Source organism: Acartia tonsa, chromosome 15, assembly GCF_053477335.1.
Source record: "Acartia tonsa isolate MP-2025a chromosome 15, ASM5347733v1, whole genome shotgun sequence".
NCBI lineage: Eukaryota > Metazoa > Arthropoda > Copepoda > Calanoida > Acartiidae > Acartia > Acartia tonsa.
In genome coordinates, this window is record NC_137274.1 from 14,486,191 (window position 1) to 14,504,845 (window position 18,655).

The following is an 18,655-nucleotide window of genomic DNA, read 5'->3' on the forward strand; positions in this document are numbered from 1 at the left end:
CTAGTGTTAAAAAAAATAATATTTATTTCTCGCATCGTATTATAAACAGCTTTCAGCGGATATAAAATGCACAATTATGAGATAGAAACCAGTTTTTTAGCCCTAAGATGCGGAATCTTATGATTGTACATTTTTATATTTATAGAAAACTGGATACAATACAATGCTAGACATAAGTTTTCGGTATGGCTGTGAACCGGTTCTAATCCACCGGATATTAATCGGTTTTAAAGCGATACAGAAAATAAATTCTTGTATCAATTAAAGTTTAGAAGCTAAGTTGCAAAATTGTTGGGGAACCTGCAGAAATTTAAAAACTATATTCATGCTTTATTTAAACACTTAAGGAAAGCTAGAATATGCAAATTTCTCTTAGAAAAGTGGAGGGTCCCCCATCCAAAACAATTATAAACCTAGAACCTAGTAATAGTGTCTAACTTTTTTCTTTGTGACGTAACAAAAATCCATCTCTTTTTTAGGGGTTTCCTTTCCCACCTCCCCTCTTATCCTTTAATTTTTGTTACGTCTCAAAGATAAAAAGTTAGACACTATTACTAGGTTCAAAAACCTATACCTATAAGAAGCTTCACCACATTGGTCCAGTGGTTAGCAAGATAGTATACTTCGTTTTACTTTTATATAAGAATTATCGCAGTAGACAAAAGTGCAAATATATATTGCACATACAAGGTGTTTACCAGTTGATCAATTTAAAAGGGAATTTTCGCAACGTAAATTATTTGATATTTTAAGGAATTCTCATCTTTAAAATGGGATGAATCCCAAGAAGGAACAGCTACGATTTCAAGAAAATCAGTTCCTGATAATGGGTATATTTAATGGTCATATAGCTTTTTTCTTATGGATTTAGTCAAACTTCTTTTGCCTTAAATCAAACGTATCAGGCCAGATAGCCGGTCGTAGCCGGATTCCCGGCAAAATACTCGATATCCGGCCGGTTGTGTTTTTGATAAGAGTATTTGACTAAAAGGTTAGACCCAACTTTACGGAAAACACGCGAAATAACTGACCCTATCATGAAAAAATAAATTATTGTCTAAAATGTTGGCTGCTCTGCAGGATGAATAGTCAGGTATGGACTGTGAAGAATTGGAGGAGGAGGATCTTGGGGAGGGACAGGAGGAGGGGCAGGTGGAGGAGCTTGAGATAGAGGTGGAGGAATATCCTTCCATGAGTCCTCTCATGATCAAGAGAAGGATTCAACCTTCTTAACTTGATCTTATGATCAAATGAAGAATACATCTTCTTAACTTGATCTAATGATCAAGAGAAGAATACCATCTTCTTAACTTGGTCTTCATGATCAAGATAAGTATACAACTATCTTAACTTGATCTCATGATCAAGAGAAGAATACAACCTTCTTAACTTGTGTCTCAAGCTTTCTTCAAACTATTCAAAACCTTATCACTAAATTTAATTTAAAGTATGCCATGAATAAGATTTTTTAAGCTTTAAAAAATTGTAAAATTTTCAGTAAAGATTTTAAATTTGTAACTCTAAAAAGTAGTTAAAAGCAAGGATTTTAAAATTTTGATTATATTTATGAGTTTTATCTAAAATGGTAACGATTTTTGCTTGTTTTTTTGCATAAATATCTTCCCCATTTGTCTTTAAAAAGATTTAATAAATCTTATTAATGGCATAATGAAAACCTTTTTTCTACAGTAATAATAAAAAAAAACTAAAAATGTCAATTTTTAACCTCTGGGATCAGAAATGCTACAGTATTATTTTATTATAATAATTACAATTATTATTTGTTGTATTATTTGATTAATTTTATCCTGAAACTTAATATGGGTCAAGAGCAGTTCACGGTAAAATATTCCTGGTAACGAATATCTCCAAAAAATATATGAAGTTTAAAATCGGCTAGCTGCCAAATGGCTGAACGTACATATCATACCTGCACACCGTTTAAATGGGCATAAGAAGGCCTACAAATAATATGGAGTAGCCAAGATCCAATGATGCACAGGGAAAGCTTTAATGAAGAAAAAACGTGTAAAATAAGTCATTTTGGCGCATTTATGTTTGTGCACTGATTGTGCATTATTGATAAATGACTATTCCAGACTATTTGTAGGCCTTCTTTTGTCAGTTACAATTTTGTGCGAGCATAATCTATACGTTCCACCGTTTGGCCGTTCATAGATTTTTGTAGACATATTTGTCATACCAGGAACATTTTACACTAAACTGCACTTGGTCCATTTATAGTAATAACAAAAAGCCAAAATCCATCAATGCAAACAATTAAATAGATATCTGCTCAACTTTGGGCCTTTGAAACATTATCTTGAATAAACCAATTTACTACCAATCCTTTCTAGAAATTAATGTGCCAAAAATTCAGATTTTTCCATTGAAAAGACGACCTCTAAAACTGGATATTTCCATCTTTTTTTTCTTGGTTTTGCTAAATATAAAAACTTTTTTTTACAATCATATCTCACTGATGTGAAAATAGATCATGTTTTTTTTGCATTTACTAGAAAAATTGAAATAAAATATTTAAAAAATGAATGAGAAGTACCAAAACCTCCCTTCAATTCTGAGTCCAAATTTTGTCTCTTGAAACTAATACTAACTCACCACTATGTATACAAATTGTTTATGTTATGATATAAATTAATTTAGAAATTTTTCATTAATACTAGAGTAAGGAGAATGGGTGAAAAAAATAATGCTTATAGCCAAAATTTCTTATTGCAAAAAAAATCAAATTTAAAGTTTAAAATTTAAAATTTTTCATCATTCTTCTTATTTTATGAAGACATAGTTTTTTCTCCAATTTCTATAAATATTAGAACTATCCCAAACTTTGATATTACCAAAGCATTTTCAACTGAAAATATAAAATTATTGCAAAAAAATCTTCCAATTAACAAACAAAAAATCTTCAAATTTTTATGGAAATACTCTAAAAATTGGAAGATTTTTTCTTTGACAATTGGAAGATTTTTTATGCAATAATCAAAATTTTCGACTTTAGGTTTAAATATGCTTTAGATATAAAAATAACTTTAGACAACTGTAAACAATTTTGATATTATATGAGCAGTGAAATTGTCACTGAAATAATAAAATGAATAACATATATATATATATATATAAATATATACTATAGCACAATCTATAATTGTAACTTCCATTTGTCTAATTTTGTCCTTGGTAGTTCAACTCCCCCCCCCTCATTTGCTACTCACATATAGCTCTAAATGCATTTAACATTAATAGAATTAATTCATTTTTAGATTTTAGATGCTTAATGTAATTTTTTGATGATTAATTATTTAATTGGGGGGAGGGGGGAATAAGTTGAATAAAAACTGGACAAGGATGCTTATTAATTTCTGACACTTTAATGTCTAAGACCAGAAGTAGAAGTAGAAACAGTGAAATGTAAAAAATTTAAAAAAAAAGATACCAAGGGGGGTGGGGGCATGCTCCTACACCACTAACATAACCACCCACCCCTCTAACACCCCTAAAAAAAAACAGTAGTGTTTTTTTAAGAGAAATAGAGAAAAAAATGTGTTCACATGCAGCCAAAAATATTGTTCCTCTTTATTAGAATAAAAGTGCACAGACAAGTGACAATTATAATTGATAAAGTGATAGCACAATGCACACAGGAATAAGGAGAACCTGACCAGAATTTCTCTCTGAAAAAAAAAGAAAATAACTTAGGTTTTGAAGTTTGCGTCCTTTCTTAGAAAATATGAGAAAATATGAGATAGCCAACATTTTTAACAGTTAAGAATAATCCTTAATTAATTGTATGATTGTGATTTAATAATAATGGATGAATCATATTGTATGAAAGATTATTATATCCCAGATTTCTATTAAATTTGTTATAAAGTTTTAATGTCTAATTAAGAAGAAAGTAAATAGAAAACACATTCACTGAAGAGATTTGTTTTGGCCCAGAATACACAATTGTGAGTTTTTGTTTATAGTCCTCTGTTAGGAATCAGGGATGGAGGGGACATTGGGCTTTTTATTGCACTGTTCCCAAAATTTTTATTAATAAAGTTTACTTATTTGTTGGCTTAACAACTTTGGGGACATTAGATTTTGATTGGTTTGTGTATTTAGTTGAGTGTCCTAATGTTTCAACCACTAAATGTAATCATCTTTGGGGTTGAACATCAATAGATTGGCCATTGTCTTATCCCTTTAGATCCCTGATTTTGAATTATGAATAAACCTTGTTGAATTCAATAGTTATAACAGCCTCTTATCCAGGTCTTTTGATGTCTTAGGACAAAAAATAAATAAATAAAAACTCACAATTTCCTTTCTCCTGGCTAGCAAGTTGAAACAATGATATTGATAAAATCTCTAAGTTATTCCAAATCCCAAATATTTAGAATGGATATGTAAATATAAAGAAAAGAGTTAGTGTAAAATCCTAAAGTAAAATAGCATTTAATTTTATTTTTCTGTTTAATCATCTCTCTAGTTTTATATTTCTTACTTATTATTATATGTATCTCTCTCTCTAAGTCTCTCTGTATATTAATGTTTAGATAAAATCATTTTTTCACCAAATAAAGTTATTTTTTAATAGAAAAAAATACCTAGGAAATATGTTAAAAAAAAAAGCTTTTTAGAAAAGTAAATTATTTGGTGAAAAATTTAAAAAAATATTAGCTCAATTTATATGAGAGAAGAAAAGTATGGCTTGCTGTAATCAGTTCCTTGTTTTTCAAGGAGTTAAGATTATTATCTTTTTGGACCAAAATCAATGATTTTCAAGGAAATAAAATCTTTTTAAAAAACCCTCATTCAAGTTCTGTTATGAATCTTTGTAGATGATAAAATTCCAAAGCTTAATTGTATATTATTTAGAAATATATATAAAATATATTTTACTGACTCTCACCCTGGTGGAACTAAAAGACATGTTTTTTTCTTGTCCTAATAACTATTCTCATAAGTAAAGTTTTAAGTTTTGCTTTTTAAATCAAATTCAATATAATTATGAAACAAAAATGTATCCTGAGTTGGATTCTTTAAAATCATTTTGGTCGCAGCTCGCTGTTGAGGCAAAATTGTTTTTTTGTAAAAAATCTACAAAAATTAAACAAAATCTTATGTTAATAACCCTTTTATGTTTTTATTTAATTGTTGTAGATTTCTTATGCGATTTTGGAGTATTTTTTACAAAAATAATTTTGCCTCGCCAGTGAGAAGCGACCCAAATTTTTTTTTTAAGAATCCACCTCTGTTTAATTTCATAATTTAAAAAAAAAATTAATGTCTCCTCCTACTGAATGCTCAAATAAATGATATAGGATTATTTATGCCAAGTAGATTATTTTATAATGTGTCTGCTTGACTTTTTAAGTAATAAATTTGCCCCAGTACTGATTTTCAAATTTTTGTTTTTATTAGAGATCTTATATATTATAAATCTGACTATCTATCTATCTTTAAAAATGTTAAAACTAAAAAAGTATGAAAAATCAATAATATAAAATAAAACATTACTCCCAAAATGCAAAAAAGTGCCAAAAAAATGTTGTGATTTTACCCCTGCATACTTAAGCAAGATATTCATTTTTCATACTTTTTACATCTCTTTAGTTCTTCTTATGAGAGATAGAAAGAGAGAGAGACAAAAAAAAGAAATAATCCTTAATATTATATTAATAATAAAATAATATTATTATAATTATTGCTTCAATTTAATTTTTTAATGAAATATGTCATTTAAAGTTAGACCAAATATATGAATTTTAAACTTTTTTTTGTTTTTTTTTGCAACCATATTTTGTAGCTTTTGTTACTCTAGGTTAGAAGTAAGCTTTAAGTAAGGATTCAAAAATCGAAAAAAATCCAGTTTGCTATACACATAGAGAAAATAATAAAAGAGAGGAATCGAGGTATTTGAAGGACTAAAATAGTCAGTGGGCCTAGAGGCCTATATTGAGCAATTGTCGCGCTGAATTTTTATTGTTATTCCACCACTTTTCAAAATAAGAATATTTTAAAATTAAATGTAATTTCAAGACAATTATAGTTACTGTTTGAAGCATACATCTGATTTTTATAGAAATATTTTGAATTATTATCCATTCTGATGAAACTTATAAAAAGGATATAAAATTATCATTATTAATTTCTCATAACTTTGCTACTGACTTAAATCATTACACACATTATTAGTTTATAAGATTTATATTGCAGTCTATTTAACTTTTATTTTTTAATAATTAAACGTTTTTACAAATTAATATAAACATTTGACTGTAAATCATAATAATCAATTTTTCAGTGCCATCTAGCTTTGGATATAGAACTAGAATATCAAAGCGTTCATCTATTTTTATTTTGTTTGTATTTTTCTTGTTTTGGATTTTGTCACTAAAGGGCCAAACCCTGAGGGGTAAATAACATCACTTGAAATTGTTAAAAATATTGTAAAAACATTGTCTTAGAGAGAACATAGATAGCATTACAGATTATTCACTTATTTAGATTATTCAGTTTTGAAATATTTTTTTTATGTGTGTCTTTGAAGTAGAAAACTAGCGAACCTGGTGGCTGAGAGCTAAACTATTAATTCTTTATTAGTAAACATTTTAAAGTTTTATCATGTTAATTAGATTTAAATATTACATTTAGGCTAATTTCAAAAAAAATTAAATTTTCAATCATAAAAGGTAGATCCTCCTATTTTTAAACTATGTGAAACATACTTTTCTGCCGCATCAAGACCACAACTGGCTTTTTGTTTTTTCTAAAAGATTCTAAATCAAATTGTATTTTAAATATTTTCCTTCAATTTTTTTAAAACCTAATAAATTATAGAATAATAATAATAAAAATTAAATTTTTAATTTTTTTTTTATATATATAAGATAGGTCATTGTTATTTATGATTGACATACAAAAAGCCTGTTGTGGTTTTAGCTTTTCGTCTGCTAAATTTTCTTTAAAATTTAGGTATGGGAAAGTAGTATTTTACCATGAAAAGAGTATTCATGCTCTTATACTTTTTCCTTATGGCTATACAAAATTTACAAGTAATTTTTGTCATTAGTTGCTTAACCCATAACTGTCGTGGGGGGGGGGGGGGGGGGAGGCGGTCATTTGTGATTAAATTTTCTGTCCTCTACTTTATTATAAAAACCCTTACTTAAACAAGCAAGTTTTGACAAACCTCCTAAAGGGGACAAACCTTCTAAAGTGGACAAATCTCCTAAAGGGATAAACCTCCTAAAGTGGACAAACCTCCTAAAGGGATAAAACTCCTAAAGGGACAAACCTCCTAAAGGGGACAAATCTCCTAAAGGGACAATCCTCCTAAAGGGGACAAACCTCCAAAAGGGACAAACCTCCTAAAGGGACAAACCTCCTAAAGGGATAAACCTCCTAAAGGGATAAACTCTCTAAAGGGACAAACCTCCTAAAGGGGACAAACCTCCTAAAGGGACAAACCTCCTAAAGGGGACAAGCCTCCTAAAGGGACAAACCTCCTAAAGTGAATAAACCTCCTAAAGGGGACAAGCATTCTAAAGGGATAAGCCTCCTAAAGGGGACTAACCTCCGAAAGGGACAAACCTCCTAAAAGGGACAAACCTCCTAAAGGAATAAACCTCCTAAAGGGACAAACATCCTAAACGGATAAACCTCCTAAAGAACATAAATTGTAAGTGACAAAGGTCCTCTAGGACAAACATTTTAAAGGGACATCGGATCATGGAAAGAAAATGAAGTTGTGGGTTTCGTCGTATTTTAACAGTACCTTTTATGCTATTTCTAGCCCCTGCAGGGGGCTCTAGCCCTGTGGGGCATATTTTTTAACCCTGCTGGGAAATCATTAACATTTACTTAACCTAACCTAATAACCTTTCAAAAGCTACTGTGAAAATACGATGAAACCCGCAACTTCGTTTATATTTAAATCTTCCAAAATTTTAAAAATTAGAGAAAGAAATTTTAAAAAGATTTTTTTTATGCAGGATTGAAACTATTTATAACGGGAAAACCGTGTTTTATCATGGAATTTTATTGTTATCTTGTTTTTTTTTGGGGGGATTTTGTTCTTTACTTTTGGAAGATTTTTTTTATTTCATAATTAGTTTTACTTAAGAGATGTCTCTTTAGTTCCTTTGCCTTTTAGGTGATTTTTCAGTGAGCATTCCACCATAACAATGAGTAAGGGTTTTGTAGCAAAAATTGAATATATTGTAAAAGTAGGAAATAAATCACAAATATGATCTGTTTAAGTAAATTTGTTTATAGAAATTTTTGAAGTTAGAAGAAAGCAATCAACCCTAAAAAATGCTTGAAATGGCTGAAAAGGGATAAAATTTTGTAAAAAAATAATCTTTGGTATGTGTTTTATTTTGCTGATTTTTATCAGGTTTATTGGGCAAAAGGAAAGGCTTAATCCTAAAATATGCGACAATTTAAACCTGACTCGCAATACGAAAGAAATTTTAAAAATTAGCCCGCACATCTGTCTTGAAATGTAAATGGAAAACAAAAAATGTCTGCCCTATAAGAAGAAAACAACAATAGTTTTAGACATTTATATCAAGATTAAATCCTGAAATTTTCAAAATATTCTAACAAGGGTTTTCTGAGAAAATTAGATTTGAAAATTTCAAGTTCAATTATCATTCCCATATAAACAACCCCTTATATAGTGGATGTAAATATTCATTTATTTCCCGGAGGTAACCATTCATTTCCCCGAGGTAGTCATTTTTAGAAGATTTTAAAATTATTTTGGAAGATTTTTGAATTATTATTAATTATTAAAATAAACTTGATATCAGGGATAAAAATGATCATAGCCGGGAAATAAATGAAAATTAAAAACCAAAATTAAACCACATTTTAGCATAAAAAAATGAGTTTTTTGTTTAAATGAGAATGATATTCCTGTCCAGTTTTTTGTTTAGGAATGAATATTTCTTACCCGAGGGAATAAATGATGGACCGATAGGTCATTATTTATTCCCTAGGAGTTACCGCATAATCATGACAAGAAAAGCAAAGATTATTTGTTAAAATTTTTGAACAAGTTTGGTTTTTAAAGTTCTTCATAAAACCACTCCTGAAGGGAGTTAATTAATGGCCATTTTTATCAGTTGCTTTGCCAAGGTCACGAAAATTCAGCCTTAAATAAATCTAATATAGAAAGGTTTTGTGAAAGACTTCACAAAAGCAAAATTGTTTAAAATTTAAAATAAATAATCTTTGTTTTTTTTGTCATGATTATGCGGTAACTCCTAGGGGATGAAAATTGAACTTAAAATTTATAAATCTAATTTTCTCAAAAACCCATTGTTAAATATTTTGAAAATTTCAGGATTTAATCTTGATATAAATGTCTAAAACTTTTGTTTTCTTCTTATAGGACAGACATTTTTTGTTTCCCATTTACAACACAAGACAGATGTGCCCGTGTTTAACAAAATATGTACACAATTTCAACCAATGTGTCTCTTGTAAGTTTCTTTAGTATTCTCCTATTGGTGGAATCAGACAATATGTCTCTTTAGTTACCCTATTTATAATTCTAACATATTATTTTGATAATCATATCATACAAAAAATAACGTCAAAAAAGTTAAAGATCAGCATGTATTACATAATGGAAGTACGAAAATTCTGATAACAATTATAGAGTTGCTTTGCTTTCAGAATTGTACCTAACTGTAAAAAGGAATCATTATGCAAAGTTTGAAATTAAAAGTAAAATTCTAACATGTATAAAATAACGAAAAGAGCTAACCATTACGGACATACTGACCTACCCTTCTTATAGAAAAGCTTCGCTTTAAAAAATCTTTTTTCTCTTACACTATATTATTGATTACGATCTTGGTACAATTTCCTGGGAGAGGGGACAATAGGCTGTTTATTACACTAGTTCCCAAAGTTTTATAATAACGTTTTCCCTTGTGTTGGCTCAACAACTTTGGGGGCGGTAGTGAATTTTGATTGGTTGGATCATTAAAGTGATTGAGAATCTAATTCAAAGCTTAACAGTGGTTTAGAAGGGGTTAATATAAGCAGCATCGAAAGGCATTTTTTTAGTTTAACCTCTTTATTTGATTTTTATGAAAAAAATATAAAAAATTTTTTTTGACTATTTCTCTTTAATTTTTTTTGACAGTAAAATAACGGGAAAAATTTAAGATTATTACTTTTAAACAAAAAATCAAGAAAACTTATGTACTAGACGGTATTGGATATAATATGGGCTTTCTTTTGAAATTGAAATAATGCGATAATATTAAATTCTTGCAAAAGAGATAGTTTTTTAGCATGTCTTTATTGCACTAAATTTTAAATTGGATGAGGGGTTAAAGGAAAATGCTCTTTTTTATTACAAAATGGTGATTCTGACTTTTTCTAGTGGTTTTGTCTTAACAAAAAAAACATTAGGATTTCATCATTTTTATATTAAATTAATTTTATATAATTTTACGACATAAATTGTAATTTTTCTCTTATATAAATTGCCAAAAAATTCTTCTGGCCAATAGGATCTCAGATAATTCATCTGGGGATGAGGGTTGGAAGGGGGAGGCCAATTTTTGCAGTGTAGCTGTTTCGTTGAACTTTCTCTAAAAAGAGTTGCCAAATTATGACGGATTGAGTTTAAGATTACATTACATTCTAATTTTTCACATAAAATATGTACTTAGACAAGAGAATTTTTAAATATCATTAAAGTATTTATCTTTAATTCAGTTCATTTTATATAAAAAATGTAATAAAATTCAAATTGACCGTCCGTTGCTAACTCTGTAAGTTGTTAACTCTGTTTATTACATTTGCCAGTATCAGCTGATATTATGTGTCGTCTGCTACTCATACCAACGACGATTCCAAACAAATTATTTATGTCATTTTTTTATCAATATAAAATATTTATTAGCAAAATTTGAACGGTTAGATCTGTCCATTTTCAATATTTCATTTTTTTGTTAAACAGGGATGTTAAAAGTGCCCTAGATGACTTATGATAAGTTAAACTTTAAATTAAAAACATATTGCATGGTTCAGAGACACACTGACAGATTACCTTTTACTTTATTATAAGGAATAGCAGCTACATTGTTGGGGGCCCTAGAGTTCGTTAGGGGGAGGAGGAGGGAGTCGAACCCACTCCCTACTTTCAATTTTTTTTTTTTAAAGATTAAAATCTTTCCAGGACCTGATAAGCTATTATATATTCTGTAAAAAGGCCGGAGAACCATATTGGTTCAGCAGTTAGCGAGACTCTTTGGGTGTGCCCCGAGCATCTAGGAAGCTCTGTAGTCAATGGGTAGATATTGTACAGCAAAATAGCTTAAAACCATCCCAGTGAATAAATCTTAAATTAAAATAGCCTAAAATCAACTCGTGAATTAAGTGAAACTTCCCTATAAAGAAAAGCTCAATCAGTTTATTAAATCTTAAGCTTCAGACAAACAAACTTCTGTATTTAATATAATGTTGAATTTTAGATAATTTTAGTAAACGGGATATTTTTTTATTTCAGAAATAAAATGCAACCAAAATCATGGTACTTATCAACATTTTTATAAAATAGTAAAGGTAATTAATTTCATCTGTTTTATTGAATTTTAAAACTTCAAGTTTAAAGTTTTAAACTTCAGTTATTTAAATCTTCAGTTTCCGACAAAAAATTATTTTACATTTGTCAATAGGTACATTTTTAAATAGGTCAAATTTAGAACGCGAATAAAATATCAACTCTAAATTATTCTTAAAAGTAAGTTTGTCTGTCTGTTTGTCCTTTAGGATTTCGAAAACCGCCGAACCTATAGGATGCAATGCAGTTAAATTAATTATCGAGGTAGTAGTATGAGTTTTTAAATAAACCAGTTATTGTCAAGCCAGACTCCCTTAGTTTCAAAATCAAAACACTCGTCATAATGTGTATATGTATGTATCGTTTTAATAAAGTAACAGGATGTCTATACCCATGACTGTAGCTCAACACGTAGCACATCCGCTCGTCATCAGAAAGGTGATAGGTTCGAATCTCGGTCCGACACCGCGTCATAACTAAAGATGTTAATAATGGTTCCTATTGTTGCTATGTCAGATGCGGGACATAAATAGTTAGAGTAGGGGGAATTTATTGTCCCTAAACAGCTGCAACTCATTACCATGCACAGTCGGGACTTATCCAACAAAGGTCGTGCAATCAAAGGGTTGGTTGTCTGATTGGTGTCGATACCCTAGGCGATTGAGTGCATTACACTGCGATTTGAAATAGCAGAGTATGTTCAAAGGTGACGTTGAGAGGACTTGTACCCGAAGCGTTAATACGCCCCTAGAGTCAATAGTCAACAGGATGTTTATTTGTCTGTGTTTGTATGTTTGTACCGAGGATCTTGCTAACCGCTGAACCGATCGGGTTCTCCTTAATATGGTAGCTTCTCATAGGTCCCGGGAAGGTTTATAACAATTTTGTGGTTGGGTACTACCACTCTCCAAAGAGAAATCACAAAAAAATGTTGCTTATAGACTTGAACTGAACATAGACAATTTTTTTTTAAAATTAGATATTTGAAATAAAAAAATCCAAACATTTAAAGTGCCACTATAGGCCTCAAGGGGCGTAGCCGCTAGTTGATATATATACGATCGACAATTGACCACGGATAAATATATGAGTATTTTTTAGAACTAACAGATTTTTTGTCTTTAGGCTGAAGTATTATAAAAGGATAAATGTATTTCAATTATTTTTGTTTTAGGAAACCATGATGTTGCAATGCTGTACAGGAATGAGATACACCCGTTGAAACTTCTTACTTTAATACTTTCTTTGTTTTTTTTTGTCTTCTTCAAATCCTTAAAATAAAGTAACAGGATGTCTATGTGTTTGTATGTTTGTACCAAAGGATCTCGCTAACTGCTGAACCGATTGGGTTTTCCTTAACAGGGTAGCTTCTCATGGGTCCCGAGAAGGTTTTAAAATATTTGGGGGGAGGGTACCACCATCCTCCAAAGAGAAATCAAAGTTTTTCCGAGAGACTTGAACGCATTAAGACAATAATTTCTCAAATCATGTATTTGAAACTAAAAAAAACTTTAAAAGTGCCACTATAAGCGTAGCCGCTAGTATTTTCATTAAGAATGTGTTCTTAGACTTTAAAACATGAGTAGAATGCAAAATTGGCACGCCAGTTGCAGAAAGAATTACATCTTTTTTTTTGTCAATTGTTTTATTTTTTTACAAAAGAAATTACTGTATCAAGTGATACCACGTTTACAGAGAATCATTGCACTAATTTTTTTAGTTGTATCATGTCCATTTTTAATTGGATTTAAAAACTATTTTTGCTCAAAGAATTACAAATCATTTTTCTTAATGTAGTTGAATGTTTATCTTACTTATCTGTGTTAGTACGAATTATTAATATTGTAAAAATTATTTGTACCATATTAAATGAAATGTGATAGGGGGGGGGGGGGGGAGGTGTAATGACATCTAAACTTAAACCGTGAGCAAAATGGTCTAAATATCAAACTAGAAACTTGGTCCATAAGCCTAATCCTGTAGGTAATCCTGTAAATATAAATGGCAAAAAAACCTGCGGAAATTGGCAAAAATGTTTTTTTTTAGGCCTTATTGGTCTATTTTGATGTAGAAACTTACCTTTAATTGTATTTTCTTAGGTTTTTTACCTTGAATGCACTGTGTCTATACACAAGAACATTATTTAAGATGATTCAGCAAGTCGGGGAACGACCCCAGCTGGCTAGGTGGGTGGCTCACAGGAGTAAGATGCATTTTTTCTAGAGTTTGTGTCTCATATATCAAATATAGGTTTTTTGAGTTTTGGCCCCAAACTTGCTGAATTATCTTTAACAATGTCCTCATGAATAGACATACAGTAAACAAGGAAAAAAATTTAGAAAAAACAATTAAAGGTAAGTTTTTTTACATCAAATCACACCAAAATAGGCCTAAAAATCCCATTTCCGCCGGGTTTTCTTACCTAACCTTTAAATAAAAAAAATTAATTTTTATTCATATAGATGGTGCATTATTTGCCAAATGTACCACTTTTCTGCACTACCTCTCCGATTTTGTTAATACTCTATATTTTGGTCCGTTGGGTCATTCAAGGATGCTGGATGGCCAAAAAAAAGTTTCAGAGTCCCTGGATGTCTAGATATCTAGCTATCTATGAAGGTAGGTAACAAAAATGTAAAAAACACCCATTTTTTCACAATTTTAAAAATCAATTTTTTCATCAATCTTACATCCAATCTATACATTTTATACACCAAAATCATCGTTTATTCATGTAAAAAGCGCACATAATGCTATTTTGGCCAAAACTCTAATTTTACAGGGTGTCCAACAAAAAGTGTATTTTGGATATCTAGCGTAATACCCAAAATACCTGTCCGAAAAAAATCATTTTTTTTGGCTTAAATCCTGTGTTTTATCTGTGTGCATATGTGGTATATAACGGTTCGGACCACCCGGGACTATAAGGTTGTCAAATTTCACTTTGGGACACCCTGTAAATGTGATTTTTGCGTCTGTAGAGCTAAAACTTGGTCCAAATTGGCTATTTTTTTCAAATTACTCTAATAGGTGTCTTAGTATGTTTGGCCATAGTGTTTTCTGACCAGATCAATATTTTCATATTTTTTGGACACCCTGTATTTTCAAAAAAAGAGAAAAAAAAATTTTGTTTTTTTTAAAAATTTTTTTCTATTTTTAAGTTACTTAAAACTGGTATATAGATACATATTTTGACTAATAACAATAATATTTGCCTATTTTACAATTTTTTACACTTTTGGGACACCCTGTGCATGTTTTTGAAAAATGATGGTTTTTGCCTATTTTTTGGGGGAAGGAGTCGTTTTAGGGCCATAGACTATTTCTTCATTTTTGTAGAACTTTTCAAGACACATCATTTGTTATTTATGCAAAAACCGCAAAAAACGAACCGTTTTGCCGTTATTCACCGCCAAAGGCGGAATTTTTTTACGTTTTTGCCGTTCCCGAGGTTGTAATGGGCATTTGTGGTAAGAAAACGTTGATTTATCAAGATCCCTCTAAAATACTTTTATTTAGGTAATTTTATTTACTAAATTTCATATAAAGTAACATTTTTTGTGCAGCTAACCGTTTTTCGTCGAGATGGATTTCAATTGTTAAAACAAGAAAATGAAGTGAATATAACATAAATAATTGCTATAACATAAGTGATAAAAGAAACATAAATCATGTGCATTTGAAATTCCTTTTGACAAAAATCAGTTGGATATACAAAAAAATTTACTTCACATGAAATTTTGCAAATTAAAATGCCTAAATAAAAGTATTTCACAGTTATCTTGATAAACCAACGTCTTCTTACCACAAATGCCCATTAGAACCTCGGGAACGGCAAAAACGTAAAAAAATTCCGCCTTTGGCGGTGAATAACGGCAAAACGGTTCGGTTTTTGCGGTTTTAGCATAAATAACAAATGATGTGTCTTGAAAAGTTCTACAAAAATGAAGAAATAGTCTATGGCCCTAAAACGACTCCTTCCCCCAAAAAATAGGCAAAAACCATCATTTTTCAAAAACATGCACAGGGTGTCCCAAAAGTGTAAAAAATTGTAAAATAGGCAAATATTATTGTTATTAGTCAAAATATGTATCTATATAACAGTTTTAAGTAACTTAAAAATAGAAAAAAATTTAAAAAAAAAAAAAAAAATTTTTTCTTTTTTTTTGAAAATACAGGGTGTCCAAAAAATATGAAAATATTGATCTGGTCAGAAAACACTATGGCCAAACATACTAAGACACATATTAGAGTAATTTGAAAAAAATAGCCAATTTGGACCAAGTTTTAGCTCTACAGACGCAAAAATCACATTTACAGGGTGTCCCAAAGTGAAATTTGACAACCTTATAGTCCCGGGTGGTCCGAACCGTTATATACCACATATGCACACAGATAAAACACAGGATTTAAGCCAAAAAAAATGATTTTTTTCGGACAGGTATTTTGGGTATTACGCTAGATATCCAAAATACACTTTTTGTTGGACACCCTGTAAAATTAGAGTTTTGGCCAAAATAGCATTATGTGCGCTTTTTACATGAATAAACGATGATTTTGGTGTATAAAATGTATAGATTGGATGTAAGATTGATGAAAAAATTGATTTTTAAAATTGTGAAAAAATGGGTGTTTTTTACATTTTTGTTACCTACCTTCATAGATAGCTAGATATCTAGACATCCAGGGACTCTGAAACTTTTTTTTGGCCATCCAGCATCCTTGAATGACCCAACGGACCAAAATATAGAGTATTAACAAAATCGGAGAGGTAGTGCAGAAAAGTGGTACATTTGGCAAATAATGCACCAGATGTATTACCTAAAGGACTAGGCTTATGTACAAAGTTTCAAGAATCTAGCTCAATATGTAGACCATTTTGCTCACTGTTTAAGTTTAGATGTCATTACGCACTCCACCCCCTTTCTTCAAAGTGTATGAAAATTGTACATCATATTAATAAATTGTTAAAATTGTAGGTACCTTTTGGAAAATAAACTAATCTTTAAGCTATATTTCGAATAGTTTCATATAAATGTTTTAGTTGTAAAGCTACTCTATAATTAATAATTATGTGCATACCAATATAAATGACTGTTTCTGTTTTGATTTGCTGCTTTATAAGATAGTTATAGTTATTTAGTTAGAATATTAAACTAATAGCTACTCCCCTAGAGGTTTTAGGGGCCTGTGAGGAGGGGAGTTGAATCACGACTTTTAATTGTAGCTTTTATATGAAAGTTACAAAAAGATTTTTTTTAGAGGCGATTTCTCTCAAGATAGTTGTACACTCACCTTTAATATTTTAAAACCTTCTTAGGACCTAGGAGAGGCTACCAAGTAAAGGAGAACCCTAACGGTTCAATTGTTAGAGGTCCTTCTGTTCACACAAAAAGATCCTGTTACTTTACTTTAAGGATTAAACCAGTTACTGCTGCGCATCCGCTAGTTGTTGGGAAGGTGATATAAAATTAACTCAACACCATATCATATTAAAACGTTTCAAATGCTGCCTACTCTTGCTATGTCAGGTTCGAGGCATAAATTGTTAGGGTATGGATGAAAACATTGTTCCAAAACAGGAGACATAGGTTGGGCAATTAAAGGTTCAATTGTCTCATTCTACGTCAGTCTGAGGAGATAATAATTCTGTTTTCAAACATAATGAATCATTTAGTTTTCAAACATGACCTTTCTCTTAAAACACCCTGTACAAATGGAGTGGATACAAAAAGGCGACTACTATTAAACGGCGAAATCACAAAACGGCGACTGTTACAAAACGGTGAAAAATAATATGTTTATAATACAAAGTAGAACGATGTCTGTCTGTCTGTTTGTAACAAAGGATCCGCTAACCACTGAACCAATCGGGTTCTCCCTAACAGGGTAGATTCTCATAGGTCCCGGGTAGGTTTATAACTATTTTGGGGGAGGGTACCACCACCCTCCCAAGATAAATAGCCACTAGAATTTTATTTTAAATTAAATTTTTTGACGGAAATTAAAAATTGAGTTGGAACACTTGTAGGAAATTAAATTAAGAATACTTTTTGTACGTCATGCCACCATTAATATTACTACCAATGACTGGCTGAAGCCAGCTCCTTACTGTTGTCAGTTAACTTTTCAAATATGCCACAACCAAAATATTTTTTAAATAGTTAAGTAGGTAGGTAGGTATTTAAAAAAATTACCAGAAAATCAAAAATTTAAAATCTAGAAAAAATACTCTATTTGGTTCCCGAAAAAAGGTATGAAAATTTTTTTTACAATGCAATGTGTTTTTTTTAGCCGTAAAGATTTCTGGACACTGAGATTTGCGATTAAAAAGGTTAACTGGCCGCCAAGATTTTATGAATATTAAGATTTGCGAGGTTAAGATATCTTCAGGAGGACTACTAAGATTTTGAAAAAAAAATCTATACAAATTCATACATGCTAATGTCAGGTTGGCAATTCAAAATTTAAAAAAATCCGTACATGTTAAAGTCAGGTCGGTATATAAAATTTTAAAAAATCCGTACAAATACGTACAGGGTGCGCCACATATCTAGGGACTTTTTCTAAATAGTAAACAAATGAACATAAAATCGTCAATTTTAAATATTTTATTAAATTTTAAAAACTGAGGAGCAAATTAGGTATATGACTATTAGATCATTAAATAAAATCGCCGCCAGCATCAATCACCGCCTCTACCCGCCTCCTCAACCGCCGGCAGGCCAAGATCAGAATGTAACTGTCCAAGCTGGCGAAGTTCTCCTTGATAGTGGCAACGAGGGAGGTCTTTATGGTATGGGTACGTCTATTGGTGCATGCTTCAAAGTATCCCAAGATCCAAAAGTCCATTGAATTAAGATCGGGCTGCTGGGAGGCCCCATTTCCTTAGGAATGTGAGTAACCGCAGGATCCAAATTCACCCAACTTTCAAGCTACCCTTTGACACGGAGGCTCTTATTTGGACCACAGTTGAGCTAGAACGACGTTCTATACCTTTTTGGAAATGGCAGAAAGATTCATCTAGGGTTGTCAGCGCAATTCATAGTCTAAAAT

The 18,655-nt window shown here is 30.7% G+C and overlaps 1 protein-coding gene across 4 annotated transcripts in view; it reads left to right on the top strand.

Annotated features, from left to right (window-relative positions):
• The window catches only part of LOC145306740 (band 7 protein AGAP004871-like), an 85,507-nt gene extending 79,724 nt beyond the window's left edge, over positions 1–5,783 (top strand). For 3 of the 4 annotated variants that reach the window (XM_080149027.1, XM_080149029.1, XM_080149030.1), the window contains one exon: positions 1,081–5,783. In XM_080149027.1, coding sequence (XP_080005153.1) covers positions 1,081–1,089 — 9 coding nt within the window. In that variant the 3' untranslated portion in view covers positions 1,090–5,783. Of the gene's footprint in view, positions 1–1,078 lie in introns of all 4 variants that reach the window. The other variant, XM_080149031.1, reaches the window with a different exon arrangement.
• The last annotated feature ends 12,872 nt before the right edge of the window (positions 5,784–18,655 follow it).